At 35.9% G+C, this 24,583-nt stretch overlaps 1 protein-coding gene across 1 annotated transcript in view; it reads left to right on the forward strand.

The window, feature by feature from the left end:
• The first annotated feature begins 2,546 nt into the window (after positions 1–2,546).
• LOC131663418 (fibroblast growth factor receptor 4-like) overlaps positions 2,547–24,583 on the forward strand; it is a 670,606-nt gene continuing 648,569 nt past the window's right edge. Inside the window, exons 1-3 of the mRNA XM_058933819.1 lie at positions 2,547–2,794; positions 3,565–3,858; positions 10,644–11,010. Coding sequence (XP_058789802.1) covers positions 2,547–2,794; positions 3,565–3,858; positions 10,644–11,010 — 909 coding nt within the window. The remainder of the gene's footprint in view (positions 2,795–3,564; positions 3,859–10,643; positions 11,011–24,583) is intronic.

The raw sequence follows: 24,583 nt of genomic DNA on the forward strand, positions 1-24,583 counted from the left end.
GAAACACTTTTTCTAAGTATTTAAAACATTGGCCGTTTTTGTCCAATGCCTTAACTATCTGTTTCATTAATCCAAGCTTTATATGCAGAGAAAGTATTACAATTTTGGACGGTTTCATTAGATGTTCTTTAAGAATATTCTGTTTTTCAGGCTCAAATGACTCTCTTGGTGGCCTATTCTGTTTTTATAGTGATTTGTTCTGTTTCTACTATTGAAGATATACAAATAATATGAATATTTTGTGAATCTAGATTGTTGTCCTAATATCATGGATAAAATTTTCAAGTCTCCACATATTTGGCAATTATGTTTTTTGTATTTTATATTAAATAATCTTTTAAATACTCAACTTTGAGCGTAGTAGAATGTGCTAACGATATTGTGATGTTCGTATCACTTATAAATAATTCGAACTCTCGTAATCTAGCTAATGAGTAAGAATTTGTTTCCAATGATTTTACTCTAATTGTCAATAAAATAGATAAGTAAATCAAATGCAATTAATAAGTAAATCGAATATACATAAATAAATATAATGTTTCAAGGAAAGTCAGACAATGCCCTAGTTTCTTATGGTGCGAATTGTCCCATAAGCAGAGCTAAAGTCTTTCTTTGATAGGATATAATTCGGCCCAAGTTTCTTATAGCGCGAGATGTTCTATAAGTCGAGCTCAAATTATAAGGAAGGGACAGTCTTGCTTAGTTAATCACAATGAGAGAAAGAACTTAGGTATAATCCAAGTTTATTCAGACTCATGCGCTCACCTTGCAAGGCTAGAAGTGAATGCTAGCCTGTGCAGAGGTGGGCCTATTTATACACAGATTTTCCCACTTATTTTTGCAGGAGAGATGTCATCGAAAATTCGAGAGACATTCGCGAATTTTGAGAAATGAGTTTTCTTAATTTACAAGTAAATAACCATTAATATTAAGTTTTTAACACATGTAAACTTTACAGAATTTGTTATTTGTTGATTTTATACAATATACAATTATCGTCAATAGTGTCGTCAAAAGTTATTAACTAATAAAGTTAATTAACGTGATATTACAATATTTACAATAGAAAATTCTTAAATTTTTATATAACTTTATAGTTGATTAATTTTGTAAGTATTCTCCAAAATTAATTATTTAAATTAATTAATAACATTTGAATTATGACTAATTTTTCATATTTGTAACGGTTTTTTCTAATCTTATTATGCAATTATTAGATTAATTATCTAAGATTTCTAAATCATAAAGTTATCTTTATCAAGTATAAACTTAATATTTTCGTTCTATATATAGCTTATTGTTTAAATCAATTATTAATTGTTTATTTACTAATAACAGTTATTATTCAGCTGTGATTAATGAAACCAATTCTTACTCATGTTCTATGCTTATTCACTTTGCATCTGAATTATTTACATTTTTCTAATATTTCATATGTTAACGTAATAAATAAATCAACTTTGCATATTGATATTCATTTTTATTTCATAATTAAATGTGATTTTTGTTATAATATTATGAATCTACATGCTAAAATCTATATAATCAATACTTTGTTATATTAAAATTATCTCTAATTAACATATTTTTCTTAATATCCTAAATCATTATATCTATGTCTATTACTTTGTGACGTCACGCTGTTTATTTTGATCCGACTCTTATTTGTATACAATCGCGTAAACAGTGAGGTAGCGCCGCTTAACCCGTTAAGGCCGAGAACGCCCCTCAATAACTGGTGGCATAAATGTCTAAGCTTTCATAATATATATTTCCGAGATCGTTTTTTTATCTCAGTATCATCAAAATGGCGCTTCAATGACGGAATTTTCGTTCAGACATTCATGAATTTTTTCCTTGAAAAGTATGGACTTTTCGAAAAAGTCAAAGAGAAGAAAAAGTTCTTAAAATCACTCGTATAATACATCAGAATTTTTTCGAAAAGTTTGGAGCAATTTTTTGAATTTTGCAAATTGTCAAATTTTGAACATTTTCAAAATTGACCGCAATTTTTTGAAAAAATTCGAGTGCATTCTTTGCTCAGTTTTGAAAACTTTTTATTCCTGGTAAATTTTCATATGAGTTCATTGCTTTTAAGAAAAAAATTCACAAGTGTTAAAATAATTGCACAGTATGTATAGTCCGAGGTATCCATGCTGCAATTAGTGTGTGAGCTTGTACTGGTGAAAAAAGATATGAAAAGAAATATGTTTTTAGAAAAACCTAATTTGGTGATGAAAATAACAAAATAAACTATCTACTTATAACTGCAATCTATATCGGAGCGAAATCCTGAATAGCCGATCGTGTCGCAGAAGCCCATCATTCGTTCATAGGTGGCCTGAAAATCCAATTTTAGCAAAATTCATCGCATTGGAATGATTCATGAAATACATTGAATTTTGAATCTTGCAAGTCATTGAGTATTATTGACTATCATCAATTGAAGCAAAAATCCGTAAATCGGCCCGAATAATACAGCTGGTTGCTACAGGCTTCCTACCAACAAGACGTTCCACTGAAGTTATTTCAGTAGGTTGGGAAAAATGTCGAAAAGGAGAGCCGCGAAAAGGAGTTACTGTGAATTGACTGATGAAGAGTCAGATTCGAATGAAAATAAACAGCATATTTGTATACCTAATCCGGATGACTCTGGCACTGATGGTGATAGTTCGTCAGATACTGACAATTCTGAATCAGAACTATCTGATGAAGATAATTCTGAATCGGAAATTCATGTACCAAATGTCTCATATCGATCTGTTTTTGAAAGTTATACAGAAAAACAAAACCTGTTAGAGCCAAATCATATAGTACTTTTTCGTGGTGTAAAGGAGAAAAAGTTTACTCTGTAGATTTAAAAGATCAATTGTTATTGCCTGATTCCGTAAAGCAGAAAATATCTTCAATGTCACACGTGGAACTGTTCGAAATCTTTTTCTCTGAAGAAATAAAAAATTATATTATTCAAGCCAGTGAAGAAAATGATTTGAAATTATCTACAAAAGAACTCAACACATTCATAGGAATATTATTATTATCATCTTACAATATTCGAAAGAATCAAAGAGAGTATTGGGAAACCGACCCTCTCGAAAACTGCTCTGCATTTTCATCAGCGATGACGCGCGATCGGTTTAGTGAAATAAAATCTAAAATAAAATATTCAAAACCTACTGACAAAAATGATAATCATAAAGCTTGGAAAGTCCGTCATATTTTGGAATTGTTTAGGACCAATATTAAACAATTTGGATATTTTTCAACTGCTCTTTCCATTGACGAAATGATGGTTAGATTTTTTGGTCGCACGTATCTGAGGCAATATTTGCCTTCTAAACCTGACCGATACAGGATCAAACTCTGGGCCTTGTGCGGAGCATATGGATATATATTCAACGTTGATATTTATTGTGGTAAGAACGATACAAGCATTGGGATAAATTTATCCGCATGTCCACTTGGCTCCAGAGTTGTATTACAAATGATTAATCCACTTCTACATAGCCTTTCAAAAAGAAAATTGTCTGACTATCATGTCTATTTTGATAACTATTTCACTAGTCCTGATTTAGTCGTTCACTTGAACAAATGTGGCTTACGATCTACAGGAACTGTTCGTAAAGATAGAGTGAAACAAAAACATGATTTTGAAAAAAAAGCACCACGAGGAACGAACCAAGCGAGTTATGATCGTAACAGTGAAATGAATCTCATCAGTGTAATTGACTCAAAAGAAGTTTCTATTCTTTCTACGGCATCTGGCGTCACTTCCTTGGAGCCAATGGAAAGATATTCAAGAACTGCTAAGAAAAGATCAAAATTGGAATTCCCTTGTGATTTTTCTTCGTATAACAAGTACATGGGAGGAGTGGATTTGCACGATTTTCGATGCAAGAAAGCTTCTCCAAGTGTCAGTTCAAAGAAGTGGCCATTCAAAATTTTCTCACGAATTATTGAAATGTCAATAACAAACGCTGTAACAATAAGCAATCTTTGCAGAAAGGATAGAAAAATAATGAAAACGCAAGAAATGTGTAAAGAAGTGAGTAGAAAGTATTTGGCGCAATCGAAAATATGTGATCTCAAATCTCACAGGCACGATACTAGAACAAGAAACAAATGTAATAGCGAAGGATGTTGTGTAAGGACTACCAGATACTGCATTGATTGCAAAGAATATTACTGTATCGAATGTTTTTCAAAATTACACGCAGGAAAGGTAGCGAAATGAATTATCGATTCCAGAAAAATTCATCAATAAAAAAAAATTAAAAATAAAAAAAAAAATAACTAAGATATGAAAAAAAAAAAAAAAAAAAAAAAAAAACTATCTATATTTTTCGACCTCCTCGTTGGTGATAGTTAGGCAACGCAAACTCTGTTTGCGGCGGACAGGCGATCAAAGAGTGGATTTTAATGACTTACGTATTGGGCAATTACTTTGACACTTGTGAATTTTTTTCTTAAAAGCAATGAACTCATATGAAAATTTACCAGGAATAAAAAGTTTTCAAAACTGAGCAAAGAATGCACTCGAATTTTTTCAAAAAATTACGGTCAATTTTGAAAATGTTCAAAATTTGACAATTTGCAAAATTCAAAAAATTGCTCCAAACTTTTCGAAAAAATTCTGATGTATTATACGAGTGATTTTAAGAACTTTTTCTTCTGTTTGACTTTTTCGAAAAGTCCATACTTTTCAAGAAAAAAATTCATGAATGTCTGAACGAAAATTCCGTCATTGAAGCGCCATTTTAATGATACTGAGATAAAAAAACGATCTCGGAAATATATATTATGAAAGCTTAGACAATTATGCCACCAGTTATTGAGGTTCCAAGTGGATTGCAAACCGAGATCCATTCTGAAAATTTGATTTTATAAAAAAAAATTATGAAAAAATCGTGTTTTTTTTATTTAAACAATATTTTCACATAGTTAACATTTTTTTATCGCATGTTTCGGCACACCGTTGGAAAGGGGAGATCTTAAGCTTTGAAATAGTGTATCTTTCAATTTTTTATACGTGGAATTGTACGAGTTATGATAGTCGAAAGAGCGGTGTACCAGGAGGGGCGTTCTCGGCCTTAACGGGTTAATGTATTGATTTGAATAAACAGATAGATACGTTAGACTAGTTGCAGTAATTCAGTGATTTAATAAATATTTCATAAATAGGACCGTTACAATATAGAAGCATACTTGTTCGTATTGATAAGAAGCATTGCTTTAAGGCTGCGCTGTGATGAATTAAGGAACAGTCGCGAATCCTCAGGTTTGTACATTTCTGACTTTAATTCATTAATGAGTCCTTTTACATCAGTGCAGTAAATTAGATCTGAATCTTCATTAAAATACTTACGAAACTTTTCCTCTCAGTTACGTTATGCACTTACTTTACCCTTTGTCACCATGTTTCTCCTCTTTAAGTTTGAAGCTCATAACTCTGATTGTTCTTTGGTTAGACCAATCTTTCTAATTAAATCGTTGAGACTTTTCTGATCATATTTTCCAACAGTTACTCTCTACCAATAGGAAAATACTCTTCATCATTGTTTTGAGAAAGATTTTCTTCACTTTCATCGGATTTGTAAGAATCCTCCTCATCTGCTGCGTTATCATTGTTGTCAGTTTCTTGTTCGTTAATTTGATTTGTCAAATCGTCATCTATATTTAGAGTGCCCAAACCTGTTGTAAAACTATCCCGAGATTCTTCATTCTCAAATACTTCTACAAATACTTTTTGTAGAAAATCAACGCTCTAAACGCTAGGATAAACTATACTTTCTTTCTTAATTTTACTTATGCGTTCTATTATTGTTAAACAAAAATAACAATCGCTTTCATCTTCTGGTTTTTTCCACTTTGTAGGTGTCGTAAACTTTAATTTGGCCCTGTACTGATTTGAACTGACTCGATTCATCATTGTGTAACATGAGCCACATACAATGTGAGAGGCCCAGGTTTTGTCTTGTTGTAAAATGTCACGTCAAAGCACATCTTATATAAATGGCTTATTGACTTTGTAATTTTTCTTCTGCTTTTCATCTCGACATATAAAGAACATTCATAACAGAAGTTATTCGAATTTTCTACAAATTTATGACTAAATCGGTTATCGTACGTGCCAGCAGAGTTTATTGAAGGTTGAAGGTCGAAATGCGCCATAAATTGAATGTAAACCCCACACGCTAGGAACCCTGTTCCGATCGCAGGTGAGTCCGCTGTCTCAGGTGTGATACCTCCCATACCTCCCCAGGCCTAAGTATGAGAGCTTTCTGACTTTGACGAGAACAATGTCAACTGATTCTCAGACACACTACGTCATCATCCTACATCCTAACGCTCCCCTACAAGACAGCGTGTCTTCGTTGGTTTCGCTACTATGAATAGTTGGACCAAACGAATTATCCTACACATCCCATTTTCAGGGCAGTTGTCATCGTGGCCAACATATTTCGCAGTAGCAGATTTTTGTAAATAGCACTTAAGAGTACTAATACTTGCTTGAGATGAAGGATCTCAAATGCAAGTAAAAATTGTAGTTGGGCTATTTACACCCAAACTTGAGCATCAGTCATGAAAAAAAGCTAGCATATTATTTAGCATTAAGCAAATTTTACAACTCCTCCAAAATAGAAAGAACGAAAAGATAAAAGCGATTAAATATTTTGTTCAACAATAATAGACCATAATAAAGTTTGTAAACAATGTATTTATGAAAAGCTCAAAAAGAATCAAGGGTATATTTGAGAAAAGTCTCAATTATTTAATGAATTAGAAAGATTGGTTTAACCAAAAAACAATCGGAGTTATGGGTTTCAGACTTAAAGAGGAGAAATATGGTGACAAAGGATACTAAAGTAAGTACATACCGTAATCGAGAGAGAAAGTTTCGTAAGTATGTGACAGGGGAAAAATAATTTTATTTCTTCCGGCATCAACCGCCACCAGCGGCGCAGTCAGCCAATCGTTGCAGCTAAAATTTGTCGGGCGCCTGCTATCGTTCTCGCGTTACGAGGACGTGTAGCTCTGCGAATCGGCTGGTTCTAGTCGATGAAGGTCAGGTCGCTGATCTTTTCTCCTCGTACTAGCCTCGCTGGCCACTTACAAATTAAAGTGGGAGCGCAAAAGCCTATCTAATATACGAAGGAAAATACGGGCGGCGGCTAATCAAAATGTCGGGGGAGGGGCTCTTTTCAGAAGCACGACCGCGGAGCGGCATCTCAGGGCGCCGTCATGTCAGCAATCTGTGAAGAGTAGTCCGCGTTTTAAAGCGAGGTCTTTTTGAACGGCAGATCTCACAAGAGCCAACTGCTCCGCCTCAACGGGGTGACGCGGTGAACACCCAGAAGGGTGGCCAAAAGGCGGCTCTGGCTAAGCTTGCCAAGCAATAAAGGCCGTGGATAGCGACCACGATAAAAAATGTCGAACTTGAACGCGATGAACCCCGTTTTTGACCCAACGACAGAGTTTTGAAAGATCTGACTTTGGGACGGAACGGGGTAAAAACAACCTTTCGAATGACGGATACCCACCAGCGTGAGCGGGTTTGACCAAAACGCAATGGGGAGACATGCCCCGGCACGTCGAAGCGATGGACCTGTGAGTCGTGGGAGAAATCCCTTAATACAGGAACGCAGGGTGGGATGTATTTTGAACGCGAGCCCAGGAGGGAGGCTTAGTTGGTTGATCGTCTAAGGAATCTTCCTCTGGCTGTCCTGGCTGAGTCTCTCCTCTGACATCCCAATTTGGGTTGGCCTCTGCGGGGTAGTGGTACCAGGTCAAGCAAATCTCGTAAGATTTGTATGCTGCGTGCTTCCGACGCAGTAGACGTTGGGGTAACTAGAGTCCCGTCGCGCCCAAACCGAGGGTCAAGCCTTTAGTTCCGCTCTCCTTGAGCGTCGAACCGTGAAAAGATCGGTACTCCTTCCGAGGAGGTCGCCGCCTTAGATTAAAAAGGTTCCGACTCGCTGAGTCGCGCCAGGGATGTCGTAGCAAACTTGACTTCCGGATCCCCAATATATTTGAAAGCGAAGGGGTGAAAGACAGTGGGCTATGCCAACTTATTGGCGCCCAGAGAGAGGGGTGGCAATGTCTTGATTACGCTATACCACCCTCAAATCGGAAAAGTATGAAACAACGCATACACTAGCTGTGAAGAGTAGTGAGAGGGTCGATCTCACGGGCACACAAAATGGCGTCAAAGCGTCGACGTAATCCGATCGCGTTGGCTTCGGGGGAATACGGAGTCTCAAGGCACAAAGTTAAATCAATGACAACTCAGAGTTCACGAAAATTAATTATTTATTAGGCAAGTTATGGTCGGTTTCCCCAGGTCAGCCCAAGATCGGTCACATCATTTGTTTTAAAAATTCATTATTACAGTTTATTCACTTGTAAATTCATTTCTCAAAATTGCGTAAACAACTTGAAGAGAGTTGTCCTGCGAAAATAGGCGAGAAAATCTTTGTATAAATACGCTGTATTTTGCACAGGCTAGCATCACTCCTAACCTTGTAAAGTGAGCGCATGAAATTGAATAAACTTGGCTAATACGTAAGTTCTTTCTCTTATAGTGATTAATGGAGCAAATCCTCTCTTTTCTCATTGTAATCCGTGCTCGACTCATAGAACACTTCGCATTATGAGAAACTTGGGCTGAATTACATCCTTTATAAAAAAAATTTAAGCTCTGCTTATGGGACAATTCGCACCATAAGAAACTAGGATAAAGTCTATCTTTTCCTTGAAATCTCACTTATATAATCATATATATTATTTATTACTTTATTTCATAGTAATAATTAGAATCATATTGAAAAAAACGAATTCTTATTCATTAACGCGACAGACCACGAGAGTACGAACTATAATATAAGTAATAAGTGATACAATATAAATTATGATATAATATAAATAACGAGTGTATGTGTGTGCTTTGGACAGTCCTTCGGGTGTGCTAATTAGGTGGCCAGCAGTGTTAGTGCATGTGTACAGTGCTCTCCTTGCGACGTTAGCCAGCATGATCAGCTCTTAACTTCCTCGTCGCCTAGCTTCCTGGGGGAGTGTCGGTCCGGGTTCCTGTGTATGAAGGTGTATGTGCGGGAGTGTAAGGGTGGTGCGCATCAATTGGGCGAGTCCTGAGAAGTATTTTCGCGAGGTCTCGGGGCTGTTATTATGCACGTGTGTGAGCTAAACGGCATCAACTGATCTTCCGTCTGCGTCCTCTTGTCGGAAGAGGATTTCGCACGAGCCCTGTAGATCATACTTTTCGCTTGATGACGTATAATCAGAAGTATTTTTATGTAAGTGTAGATCTAGTTTATTGCACTGACGTAAAAGAACTGATCGATGAATTAAAGTCAGAAGTGTATAAATCTGAGGATTCGCGACTGTTCATTGATTCATCACAGTGCAGCCTTAAAGCAGTACTTCTTTACAATACAAACAAGTATGCTTCTATACCGTTAGCACATTCTACCACGTTCAAAGAAGAGTAGTCAAATCTAGAATTGGTTTTGACAAAAATAAAATATAAAGAACATAATTGGCAAATACGTGGAGATTTGGAAATTTTATCCATGATATTAGGACAACAATCTAGATTCACAAAATATCCATGTTATTTATTACGAATAATGTTTATTTCTAATGAACCATCTCCTGCTCCAATAATAATAATTGTAATTTTTCAATGTTAAATTAATGTGAGTACAAAGTAATTTACTTGCATGAAAAAAATTTAGTTCAGAACATTCTATACTTTACGACACTAGTCACCATTAAGTGCGATAAATCTATTTACCTATACAAAATAGATTTCATCATTTTCTTTAATTTACTATAATGATTCGGATTATATATCACGTTATCTGACAGTACTATTAGATTCAATATATATATACACATCGATTGAAAGTATATTAAATATCATAGCCACTAATATAAAGAAACGGTTTTATTATATGGTCCGTTAACAAATATATACAAAAGAATAAGTTTTCAATAACCATTCTCCAGATTTTTATGTAAAAAATTATAGTTTTCAATCGTTAAGTAATTTAAGTTATGAAGCCAATTACTGCTTTGGTGCAAAATGTTGCAACCTAATGACTCTACGTCATAACATAAAAAACGAAATGGCTACTCCAAAATCCGAATATGGACGAACTTTTTGTCATGTGGAAAAAAGATTGACTTTTGCTGACGTTGGAGTTTCTAATCTCTCTCGATCGCAGCTTCAGGATCAGTGACCATAGCTCTCACCATCGATGTACCTCCACTTATCTTTTTGACACTCCTATTTTCTATCGGATTCTTTCTACTCCTATCATAGCGATGCGCCAATAGTCAATCCGTATGTGCGATTTTCCGAGTCAATCATTGTATTGATGCTATGTTCTCTCTGTCTCTTTCTCTGTCTCTCTCTCTCTCACTATCTTTCAACCCATTCCCATCTACGCAGTATAACAACACATATTTGAATGTTAATCTCGTATTGCTATCGCCGACCGTTACAAGATCTGTGGGAGGAGGCGGGGGGACTAATATGACAATATAAAATTCACATAAATTAAAATTATCATACTTTATTCGTACTATTTATTCTATATAATTTGTCGTTTTTATTTGTTCAGGTCATCTTTAATGAGTCATCCAAGCATAGACTTACTTCGACCTCCTATCATAAGATTACCTTCAATTATTCATCCTGATATGCAATCACAGCAATTATTAAGGTTAAAGTTAAAAACAGGATTTATGAATTTAAACCCGAATAAGTTAAGAAGAATATACTCAGATGACCAAATAGTAGCAACTATGAGCACCGAAGATTCTAAATTTCACTTTGAAGTAGGATCAAGCATATCTCCACCAGATCAAAATACAAAATTAAATTTAATGCTGGTATGCGTCGTCTGCGTTATAGTACTTTGTTTTGGAATAGGTACATGGACATTTCGAAAATGGTGTTATGCTACAATCAAACTTTCAGAAGACAATGTTAGTACTTTGAATTATTTCCAATAGAAAATTTATAATTTTATTTGTTTTCCCAAAAAAAAATTATTATATAAGTAGATTTTATGTGATATTGTTCATTACTCCCAGTTAATTCATTCGCTTCTTTTATAATCTATTTTAAAAAATATATTTTATATGAGATTTATCTTTATCTAAAGTGTGAAATATAATATCATTATAATTTACAATTTGATATTATCAAATTATAGAATAAGGGCAGTATTTAATAAAAAAGACAATAGCTCATCATTATTCCTATCATACATTAGATATCTAATAAAGTCGCTAATAATTATTATCAATCAAGTATAATCTTGCGTTCAGGTTAGTAAAATCTAAATTTTTAGTGATTTTTTAAATGCTTGTATCTCCGTTAAAAATGATCGTATCAAACATTAGAAAAAAGCAAATAGAAGATTTTTAAATCTAACGAGGAAATTACCTTACGTGTACCTCACCGATTTTTAATACCGGACCAAGTATAAAGGAAACCTAGCGAACACTATTATGAAAACCAGTAACGTTGAGTATGCCTTTTATAGTTCAATAAATCCCCAAGAACCTCCCACAGTTCAAATTAAATCCATCAAGCCGTTTCTTTGTTTTATTTGATTAAATTTTCGAAAAAATTAAAGGATCACTTTTTTGTTCTTTAATGCCCATAATATTGTAAAAAAATTAAAAAATTTTTTTTATTTTCTGAAGTTTTTATTACAAGCAGCGTTAAAATTCAATAAAAAATAAAACAGTTTTTTTTTAAACCAGCCTTTCTCCAATAAGAGATAAAAAAATTTTTCTTTGTTAAAAATACTTTTCGTTTTTATTTTTAACGCTCTACTATCACATCAAAATATGGCGTAGAATTATATATTACTATTATATATTATAAAATATTGCATATCAAAAATCGAAAACAATCAAATATAGGTATTGTTCTTGATTCTTAATATGCAATATTTTATCCCGTTGAAAGTCTTCTTAATATACGAGGGGTGTTCAAAAAGTAAGATAACTTTATGGTTTTCTAAACAAATATTTATTTATTGGTCAGTATTTATATTGTCCCTTCCAAAATAATCTCTGTTAGATATAATACACTTGTACCAGCGCTTTTTCCGATCATTAAAGCACGTTTGATAATCATTTTGAAGTATAGCCTTGAGTTCTTTCAGCGATGCAGTTTTTATCTTCTCCATCGTTGAAAATCGATGTCCTTTTATAGATTTCTTAAGTTTTAGGAAAAGGAAAAAGTCACTGGAAGCCAAATCCAGTGAATATGGAGTCTGAGGCATGACTGTGGTGTTGGTTTTGGCCAAAACATCTCTTACAAGCAATGATAAATAAGCAGGTGCATTATTGTGATGCAAAATCCACGAATTGTTTTTCCAAAGTTCCAGACGTTTTTTGCGTATTGCCTCTCACAAACGATACATAAATTCAAGGTTATACTGCTTATTTACCGTACGATATTGTAGTAAGAATTTCCGATTAACTACGCCACGGCAATCGAAGAAGACAGTGAGCAAAACCTTGTCATTTGATCGAACTTAGCGTGCTTTTTTGGGTATTGGCTCTTTTGGGGTCTTCCATTGGGACGATTGGACTTTAGTTTCGACATCATAACCATATACCAACGATTCATTACTAGTTATAACCCTTTTCAGAAAATCAGGATCTTCATTGACTTTATTCAACATCTGAGCGATGGTCATGCGACTGTTCTTTCGATCAAAATTAAGCAATTTTGTTACGAATTTCGCTGACACACGTCTCATATCCAAAACATCCAAAGAATATCATGGCATGAGCCAACCGACATGCCAAGACCTTTTGCAACTTCGCTGATGGTGATTCGACGATTTTTTGACACAATTTCTTTCACTGCTTCAACGTTTTCATCTGTTGTTGATGTGTTGGCACGTTTAGGGCAAGGCTCGTCTTCGACATTCTCTTGGCTTTCTTGGAACAGTTTAAACCACTTATATACATTTTTCCTACTCAGAGTAAACTCACCGTACGCAGTTGTCAACATTTCACTCTTTGGTCCATTCTTTTCGATAGAACAAAATCCCCAAGCCCACTAAACACTTCTAACCTCTGACGCCCCTACCAGTAAAACAACACGTGCTATATAGTCAAAACTATGAATATATGACTGTGGCGAGTGTGCCAAAACAAAAACAACAAAAATTCAAAACTTAAATGTACGTAGCCCACGAAAATTAAAAAGTCTTAAAAAGTCACCGTACTTTTTGAATACCCCTCGTATGATACATCGTAGTATCATGTATGATACAGTTTTTTAAGAGACAATGATTTAATTTATAATATATTGTTATACAACTTCTGTAGTTATTTAGCTAATGCATATAATTGATATACAAACCAAAAAGCTGCTCTAACATCGTTAGTGGTTACTTGCCTATAGCTTTTATAATAGAATAAATTGTTATTGTAATGACAATTTACGAAAAGGCTAACATTAATCGGTTTGTGATACACATATATTGTCAGTGATAGGTTCTAAAATTCTTGAAAGTCAGCATAAACAAAGTATGATACGAGACACTCATGCTTGAAATTTTATATTCTAAAATTTTTTTTTCTTACTGGGCAGGATAAATTTTTATTTATTTATATTTGTACACTCAACTTTTTAAAGTTTTAATTTTTCTTCATTTCGAAGGTATTGTAAATAGTGATTGCATGAATGTGGCTTGACATTCCAAGATATTAACTGATGACTAATCAATCCTAAAAATTATTTGATGCTAACATAGTTAGTTTTATGAGATATATTAGAATTTTTAACTTGGTTTTCTTTAATATTATATTGACGAAATAATTTTCCACAAGAACTCGATGGACACGTTTTTTCTTCTTCTCAGCAAATTTTTATACATCTTATTCTTTAAATTAAAAAATACACGTTGATATACACATTATTTTATTTCTCAAATATAACGCGTTGTCTCAGATCTACTTTATACTATTAGAATTTTACTTCCTTTCATGTTCAATATACGTTGAAACACGATTATTGTTCTGTTTAATAGAATGCAATGTATACGGAAAGGCCTACTTGAAATTTATTGCCATTATTTTTTAATCTGAATAAAAGCTCCATTTTTATCAATGGATAATGGAAAATCAGTATAGGAACCGACTGTAATAGGGTTTGTAACGGTTTTGGTACACGCGTACCCAGTACCTACAGATTCCACGCACACATTCGAATTCAGAAACAAGAGATATACTCGCGGTGTGTTTTAATACTTGGTCTGCAGATCTATCTATTTAAGATATTTCAATCATGTTTTTTATTAAATTTTCAAAAATCCTCTGTATATAGATAATGTTTCTGATTTTTCCAAAGCACGTTGGGCGGTACTCTAGTTGAAAAGCCAAAAACGAGTTCGTTAGATGTAAAGTTGTGCGTACTATTAACGCTTATGTTGTAATTCCATGAAAAAATGTTCAAAATCTTATAATCGGATGTAATAAAGAAGTGATCACTAAGAATTTTTTTGTCGAAAATAAAAAACACTTTACGAAAAAATTACTAAGAAGTAAAAGTGTTTAGGATTGGCCAAGGTGTATATCTAAATTTTTTTCGAAGCGATTCGTGAGGTTTTTGTAATTTATAATAAATTTAGAATTTGCAAAATCGAAAAAGTTGATGGTAATTTCTCGAAAAAATTCAGATGTATTCTTTGGTCAATTCTAAAAACTTTTTTAGTAACGTTCTTCGTTTCTCAGGAAGAAATTTATGAATGTTTCGGTATAAATTTTGTACTTAGAGTGTTAATTTGAAATGTCTAATTGGTCAAACTGACTTTGGCACCCCATATCCTTTAGATTCAGACATCGTGTCCATGATCAGTTCGATCTAACGTCGTGCAAGTAACGGTCGCCCCCACGCTCTCGATCAACTGGTGCAATGAGAGCTCATCGACAATCCCATTCCCCATTCTCCTTGCGACGGCGCAAGTAAACGTGGTCAGCTCTATCGGTAAGTAAACTCGTGCTCAAGTTCTCTTAGACTAAGGCTCTGAAGTATCTTTTGTATCCGACGTATTAGTCCAACTGTTGGAACTTTCACGCGAGCGTGTGCGCACAAGCCTGAGTCCGTGGTTGTAGGGCTGGCGTTGTCAACATGCCAACGAGCTTTACCCTGTGCTCACACGTGAAGAGCTGGGTTTGAATTTGAGGTGAATGCCGTTGTCCGGCTGCGTTTGATTGAAAGGTTGCCAGCACGCAATCTTCTTGAGCTTGATCGCGGGCCTTTCAAAAACTTGCCTATTGCTGATCCAGACTTTCATGTATCGGATCGTGTAGATATAATGATTGGCGCAGACTTGTACGGCTAGTTACTGAGCTCGGGCCTCAAAATCTTCCCGTCAACTTCGCTAGTTGTTCAGAGTACAGTCTTCGGATAGGTCATTTCAGGTTCAGTTCCAAACACTATCTCATGACGGACAGTAGCTACTCATGATATCTCCGTAACCGCTTTTTGCTGCGCTTTTTACAACGATTTCAACGAGGCTATCGAGCGATTTTGTAAAATCAAGGTGGTTCTTCCCACTGCGTGCGTTTTAAGCCTCAACAACGAAGCTTCCGAGAAAATGTTTGCTGAAACACACTCTCATGACAAAGACGGGTGCTTTATCGTACGTCTACCTCTGAGGTCGGAAGTGCCTAATATAGCTCTTGAGATGAGACGAATGGCGCTTGGACCTGCCGTTTTCGCGTGACATAAGTCTAGCCAAAGCGTACTCCGACATGGAGACGAATGTAAAACTTGGCAATATGGTACCGGTACCACCGTTAGAAGTAAACAACCCTCGGTTATGGTATCTAACTTACCACGCCTTATGGTACCTAATTACCTAATTTATTCAAGGGAAATCAGGTCGCTAGAAAATCCGCGTTGTACTTGATGTTTGACGTTGAACGCACGAACAGTTCCATTTCAACGACTTTCTCAAAGCAAGGCTCGCTCTTCAAAGTGATCTTGCATTGATCCTTCTGAACTGGCGTCGTTATCACTACGCATTCACCGCTGATATTGTTAAAATGTTTAGGCAGATCTGTTTAGCTTCAGAGGATCAGGATCTCCACCGCATTCTTTGGCCACCGGCGGCTCCTGCTGACTGGTGTTTTACTACCGTCACATACGGCACCGCCTATGCGCCATATCTCGTGATTTGAATGCTTTTATATCTTTCAGAGGACGAGCATGCGCGATTTTCCCTCGGTGCTGAGTCTTGCGATTGTTTTACAAAGGCGAAATCACTTAATAGGCATACACGGTAATCAACAACAGTGGTAAGCAACAACTGGTATCGACCAAGATAAGTGAGCTGGAAATAATGTACTAACCACCACGGCGACCTCAGGCGACAATGGCGAAATCAAACGGATTGACTGTGACAAATTGGTAAAAACTCTCGGAGTTCATTGGAATCCATCATCTGATAAGTTGCACTTCACTACTGTAATGCCAAAAGGCAGAGGAAGGTCGTGGACGAAGCGATCTGTATACTCAGTAATCACAAGTCTATTAGATTCTTTTTTGGGTGGCTCGCTCCAGTCACTGTTATTGCCAGGATTCTCATGCATGATCTATGGATCTCAAAATGTGGATGAGACGAGCCTTTGCCGACTCAGATTCGTGATCAATGGCACGACTACTGTCAATCTCTCTCCGCATTTCTCACTCTTTCAAACGACAGATGATTGAACTTGACCCAACGAAGCTCTTTGCAACTTCACGGATTTTCCGACACGTCTTCGCGTGCATACGTAGCCACCGTATATCTCTGCGTCCATAAAGGTAAATGCAATATGCGAATCTCGATGCTTGCCTCTAAGGCGAAACTGTCTCTAATAAAAACCAAGAGCATTCCGAACCTTGAGTTCTGTGATGCTGAACTTCTTGTCAAACTTGTTCGATATTTGCAATGGTTGGATTTTCTATTGAACGTGTAGTGCATTGATCATCTAATAGCCAAATAGTCCTTACATAGCAGAGAAACACCTCTACCACTGGAAAACTTTTGTCGCTAATCATTTGTCTTTCATACCAAAGATTACCGAGCGAGGCCGAGCCGGCCCGAAGCCGCTGGACTGGATGACGCTAGATATTAGAAAGAGAGAGACGGGCGTACGGGTCCCATGCAGGTTTAGGCAGGCGCGCGATACGTAACCAATTAGCGCCTTAGTCACGCGCCGCCTAATAAGTAGGTCAAGTGGAGAAAAGAAAAGAAGTCAAAGGAAGCTGACGATTGCGGTGAAGCGTGCGGAGAGAAGAGTACAGTACGCCACTCCAAGGAGCAAAGAGCTAACTTCGAAAGCTACTCTGGGACAGAGACGAGGAGAAGCATACCAAATAAATTGCCAATGCCCTTTACCAACACCTCTGCAAGGAACGCTCCCGGGGAAGAAACCGGCTTTGGCCCCAGGGACGGCAAGCATCACCATCCACAGGGCGCAGCCAGGCCTATCCAACGTCCAGCACAGTCAGAAAGGTCAAGGCCATTTTTATTCTCTCTCTCTCTCTGTCGGTACGGCGGTTATGTGAAAGTCAGGTAGGTGGCAAGGCATTAGCGCATCGGCTACCTGCTGGTAATTACACAGTCAGCGTATTAATGTAAGATAGCAATCCGTCAAGGCGATCTTTTGCCGGTTAGTTTCACTTAGCATAATCAGGCTCAGTCGGTTTGTTGCCAAGACGGTTACCTACCGGGCGATACGTTTCGTTGATCGCTAATATTTTTAAGCGCGAGTAATTTAAGTTTGTCTTTTCATTTGTTTTTGTGTGTTGTATATTATAAGAATTCCGTTACGTTCATTAGTGTTTAAGGTTTATATAAGTTTGTGTCAATATAATGTGATAAATGATTTAATGGTTTTCTGAAGTGCGATATCAATTTATTTCCTGACCTTTTTCCTTCCTCCTCCCCGATTGCTTTGAGCGAGAGTACTTCACTGGCCCACCAAAAAATTAATAACGATGAAAATTTTGTTACAACTCGATAAAAGTAGCTTACTGCACTCTGTGAAATACTCGCTCATGTTGTCGCGTCTTTTCACACTCAGTCGACTCCTTATACATTTCGCACAAAAGAACTGGTTGCATGGAGGACCTATGCTAACTACAAGCGTTCTCTTATAACATACGTAGATATTAGGTATTCGCCAATTAGTTAAGTCATTAGGACTCGCCGCACGCATCATACTAGTACGCCCCTTCATAACAGCAGGACTGGACTACGCCGAGCCATTTCAGATATGTACATAGATGGGTAGAGGATAGCGCGCATATAACAGGTACATTGCTTTATTTATTTGATTCGCTACAAATGCTATCCATTAGTCAGAGATCTCACCTTGGCGACTTCTATTGCCGCCTACCACCGATTTATAAGCAGACGCGGGCTCTGCAAAGAACTGTATAGCGATAACGCCACAACCTTCAGAGGAGCCGAACTACGCGCCATGTTCGACAACACGTTGTGACGGGAAACTGGCCTCTCGCTGTCTCCACGTGCTGGCGGTTGCAATCACAACGCTCTCAGGAGGCTCGATTAGGACCCGCTTAGCAAAAACATAGATGATGCATATATTCGCTGCCGGCCAGGTCACTTTATGCAAAAATATTGGTTAAGGCGGCGGGTTATGATTTTCCTCCTTAAAGGAAAAGTAAGACTTCTCAACCAAACAATTCATTGTTTTGGGAGAGAATGTAAAAAACTTCTCCTTCTGTACAGACGAAAACAGATGTACGTAAAATGCGCCACCAATTGCTCTCGACAAACAGTCACTGCAAGTCGACCCAAAGTGAATGCAATATGTCTTCGAAAGACGACTAGCATATACAAGTACGGATGTGTGTACTTTCACGTGATGGGGCTGAAAACACTATCTCTGTTAAGAGATAGTAGGCAAAACACACAACGTTTGCCCTAAAGGCAGCAGGCCGATTGGCCAAATAAAGTAATATCAACACGGACCATGGAATCACGTGGTGAGGTGCGGCTTGTAAATGCCCAAAAATTCAATGCGGAGTCTACCACACCCTAAGAGCTTAACTCGAGCCGAGATAAGCCAAAACCCGGGAGTCATTTGAGGGGAAATCTCTCAGGATTGCAGTACCGTGCGCCCTATTTAGAGGACGGGAGACCATTACAGGAGTTAGTTACAAGGGACCAATGGTCTCGGCAATCCGAAATTAATTCGGGTAGATAATAAATTACTCCCTATCGACTAGCAATCGATAGGTGCCACTACTGTGGGTAAAGAGTCACGGCCGTGGTCATGGCAGCCACCAAAAGTTCTCTGCCCCGAGCTCCTGGAGTAAGGCCCGATACCTTTATGCGAGTGAACATAGTCCATTGGGCTGAGTAACTCTCGATGATTTGATCGCAATACGGATGCCAAAATTCTCAGGAAAACTATTTTCACAGAAGGGCAGCATCCTTCCTGCTCAAGAATTGTTTAAGTTTTAATTGCTAAAGCAGTTTTACAGTTGAAAGCGAAATTAGTGACAGTCTACCTTTGAAAGCGCAAAACTATGCACTAAATACCCATCAAAATCCAGTGCTGCTCTACTCGAACACAGGCAAAGACGAGAGGTAAGACAAAATACTCAATAAGCTCATTTGAGCGCTACTTCGGTTGCAATCCGTCGAAATACCTAACCCCTGACTAAGACCAGGTTTGACCAATCTCAAACCTAGCGTCGAAACAAACACACCTGTACATTTGCAAGTAGTTTTAAGTTATATGTTATAAGTTAAACTAGTTTTAAGCAGTTATAAGTAATATAAGCAGTAGTGTAAGAAGTTAAAAATTAAGGTTAAGATAAATATTAAGAACTTGAATTTAGAAATGAGAAAGAAATAAATAAATGATCAATCAACAATCAAATTAAAAATCAAATATAATCAAATCAAAATCAAATAAATCAACTAACCATTAGTTAATGAAAGCTATGAAAATAGCTAGCTTAATCATTGTAAATCATAGAGCCATGGAAAACCATGGAGAAACTCGCAAAGGTAACAAAGCTCAAACGTCAACTCGCACATGCTCACTGCTCACCTACTCACACGCTACTCGCTTATTTGAACGCACACTTTAATGCACGCTAAAACTAGTAATCGAATGCTCTACTCCAGATATATATAACTAGACATTGCGTTGTACCTCGAAAGCGAAATGGTCAACCATTCTAGGTATAGAAAGGCGAGGAAACGTAAACAGGAAGTGACCGTTGAGAAACCAGAGCACTGCTCTAACACTCCGGTCTCAACTCAGTTTCCATCGCAACCAAGCATTTCGAACAAAATCAAAGACGATTGCTATTATTATTATCTAATGATCTTCCTAGTAAACTTAGATAATTTTTTTCTCGAAAACAATCCATTCTACGCAAGTTGTTGTAATTACAAAAAGTGTTTAGAATTATTTGAAAAATACGCCTGAATACGCCTGGACCGGTTTGAGCAATTTTTGAAATTTTGCAATTTGTCAATTTTTGAAAAACCAAAAAAATGCACGAAACGTTTCAAAAAAATACAGATATATTCTTCAGCCAATTCTAAGCACTTTTTATTCTTATCATTATTTACGTAAAGGGAGTCGTTTGCGAGAAAAAATTCCTAAACTTTTAAATAAAAATTATGCAGTTATTGCGATAGTTTGCAATAAATAAATGCTCGAATGGACATCGGCTCTTGATCATTTTCAAATTCAAGGTTCGAGAACACGATTGGTGTGAGAAAATAGTATGTAAAAGAGCTGTAAAGTGTTCCAAACTCAGATTAAAAAAAAATCGAAGTACAAAATCTGCACTAGTGTAGGTTAAACTCGAATTATTTATGAATAAACATTTGTTTAGCGACTTGAAACCATTGCCTTTCAAAAGAGCATCCTTGAATAAATACAGTATAGTGGATCTTGATTTTTTGAAGACGTATTCGTCTTGCACTGGCCGTCCAAACTTGGGTTCGAAAAACGTGTCGCCTGAGCGTTAATGGGTTAAAGTAATTAGAATTTTAAATATGAAAAATAGAATAACCAAAAATTAGTTACCAATATTCTTCATAGAATTAAAAACAAGCGAAAGCAACAAGAAAATCTATGAAATTGTAAAACTCACGAATCAAATTATTAGTTTTGAAACACCGCGTAAAAAAAGAGATTCATGCTTTTCCAGAATATTGTTACGAATGCGATTTATAATATCGAAGTCGTACGTTTGTATCCACGGCAACGTCAGAATAAATATTTTTGTTGTTGTTTAGTTAGTTGACGCCTGAGCGTCAAATTGAAAGCATCACGTTTGTGTTTCAATAAAGTTTTAGTTTGTGCTATTTACATATTTTTATAGACTACACGTAAACGTAACAATATGGTCATACTAAAAATTATTGTAATAAAACTCCTGTCTATAAAATGCACAAAAAACCATTTTACATCATACTGTTTTATTTATAATTATCTACAAGCTACAAATATTACAATTGAATATAAAAATAGTTTAATTATATTCTCTATTTTGTATTGTCCTCCAAGGCACATTGTCAACAAAAAAGAATATAGAAAATCTTTTGGGTATCTCGTAAATATCTTTTTGGCGCTAGGCGATTACAATGCAAAACATCTATGCTGGGTATCAAGATCAATAATAATTCAAAACTCTGAAGAGGCAAATTTCTATACAGTAATGCAAACAAAAAATTTGACACCAATATCAACGGGTAAATCGGCCTATTGATCTTTCGATACTGATAAATTACCTGATTTAATAGACTTTGTAGTTATTAAAAAATTATGTCCAAAACGACTAACGGCCGAATCTATGTCTTATTCAACTTTAGACCATTCCCTAATCATAATCAATTTCATGTCAATAATTAAAACCAATATAAAGATTAACTCCTTGTATAAAAAAAAACAAAACATTTACAGAGAAGTATTATACGATAAACTAACTTGTAATATACCACTCAAATCTTAGGTTTCAAACCATATAGGATATTCCAAAAGTCCCGGGATTCCCTGGTAACTCATAAGACGCATTATTATTTGAAGGAGTTAAGCTGCAACATTTAGTATTTTTAACGAAGAATTCAATGGTGACATTTATTTTTATCTTGGCAATGACTTTCAAGATAATTTTGATTTTCAATATTGTTGTTTAATGAAATCCCTACTTTTTTATTCCACCAATAGAAGTAGGAATTTAGAAATTTCATTCTGGAAATTTATTCAAATCTGAAGTCAAAGTGACTTATATAAGTCAAATTATGTTAAAATATGTACAGATAGGCACTTCTCTGAAAATCCTGCAAGATAACCTCTTATTAAAGTTAGTTAAACCTTAAAATTTTTTCAACTGAAAAACCTCTCTTTTCGTATCAGTAAACAAAAGTAGAAGAAATTTTATCTTGAAATATGTAGTATAAGCTTAAGATAATCTTTATAGATTAAGTGAAGATTAGTAAGGTCAGACTATAGGTAAGAACAATAATAATATCGTACAAAGTATCCGCTATTTATTGTGCTAATTGTTAGAAATACTGCCTGGGGTGTTTACACTATCGCTAATGATCAATATCATTCTCAAAAAAATATATTACGATTCGAGATGCTTTGTGTATAACTTTAGATTAGTTCATGAATGATATTTGTAATAAAAAATGAGTAGAAGGAAAATCACGTTAATCTAGCATCCCACTTGTGAGTGGAAAAAGGACTTATATTAACTCATTAAGGTCCAAGCCGAAACTGGAAAAAATAGCGTCGAACTAACAATGCCATTCATAGCATATCCAAAAAAACCTACCCACGTTTTTTCTTATGCCATTTGCAATTGTTTATAAAAAGTTATTTAAACAAATTACCCAAGAAGTCACTTTTTTGAAAACTAATCACGGCAATCGATTCTACGTGAAAGATTATGAACGAAATGTCTATAACACTTTTCCACCAGACTTCAATTTGTTCATATAAAATAGCAATAAACAATGGCAGGCCAAACAGTGAAGATGACTACACGCTAAATCCCAAGCGAAATGTATGCTTGATAGCGACATACTAATTACGTTATTCATAGCATATCGAAAAAAAAGTTACCCGTGTTTTTTCTTTTGCCTTTTGTAATTGTTTATAAAAAATTATTTAAACAAATTACCCAAGTGTATTCTCATTCTACGGGAAAAATTGTGAAAGAAATATATACAACATTTTTTCATCAGACTTCAATTTTTACGCTAACGTCCATGAAATGTGGAATTTTTTAATCTTTGATACCCCAAGGATTTCATCTTATTGTTTATTGCTATTTTGCATGAACAAATTGAAGTCTGGAGAAATTAGTTTTCAAATATAGTGACTTCTTGGATAATTTGTTTAAATAACTTTTTCTAAATAATTGCAAATGGCAAAAGAAAAAACATGGGTAACTTTTTTTTCGATATGCTATGAATGGCGTAGTTAGTTTGACGCTATCTTTTCCAGTTTCAGCTTGGGTTTTAATGGGTTAATCCAGCACTCCAGACATAAGTTACAAAAGGATTCACGTTAATTTAATACCTCAGTCGTGAGATGCAATAGAACTCACGTTCATCCAGCAATCCAGTTGTGAAATACAAGGGGACTGGCGTTAATCTAATACTCCAATTGTAAGATGTAAAAGGACTCACGTTAATCCTGCAACTCAGTCGTGAGTGGCAAAGGGACTTACACTACAGTCATGACAGCTAAGAGTCTCGTGTTAACCAACATCCTACACATCAGTAGTAGGGACTGACACAAATTCAGCAATCCTATCATGATTCACAAGAATTGTATGATTCTGAACCCCAGTTATGAGTGGCAATTGGATTAAAGGTAATCCAGCACCCCAGTCGTAAATGGCAAAATAACTCATGTTAATCCAGTACCTCAGTAGTGAGAGGCAAATGAATTCGCGTTAACCTAGTACATCAGTCGTGAGAGGCAAGAGGATTGCTAATCCAACATCCCGGGAAATGAAAGGCTGATTGGCTCAATCTATTTTTCTATAACGTTGAGATTGAAAATATCAAATTATACTTTAATTATAATCGAATTTCAATATCATATTTAACCTGCTGTTCCTAGGATGAGATGGATAAGCCTGATGATTGCGATTCAGTAAAGGTGGTATGTGCGGGGTAGGTACGTGAGGACTTGGTCAGTTAGTTATAAATGGATTAGCCTATTTGTAGTGTGGACTTAAAATATGTTAAGGAAAATAAGCGATCGAACTAGCTATTTCTAGAGTTAGGTGGGTTAGTCAACCTGTGGTTTGGAAGGCATGGTTTCTAGGAGTTAGCCGGATATAAAGGAGGATAACAAGAGATAAATCGAAGAGAGAAAGGTTAATTAACTCATTTGTGGCATGGAATTAAATTATATTAAGAAAAATAAACGATGAAACGGGATATTTTTGGAGATAGCCGGCATGTGGTTTATAGGGGCGGTTTCTATCTCTAGCAAACGTCTTGAGCCAAAATAAGTA

Source organism: Phymastichus coffea, unplaced genomic scaffold (assembly GCF_024137745.1).
Source record: "Phymastichus coffea isolate CEN01 unplaced genomic scaffold, Cenicafe_Pcof_1.1 PCOF00002, whole genome shotgun sequence".
Classification (NCBI taxonomy): domain Eukaryota; kingdom Metazoa; phylum Arthropoda; class Insecta; order Hymenoptera; family Eulophidae; genus Phymastichus; species Phymastichus coffea.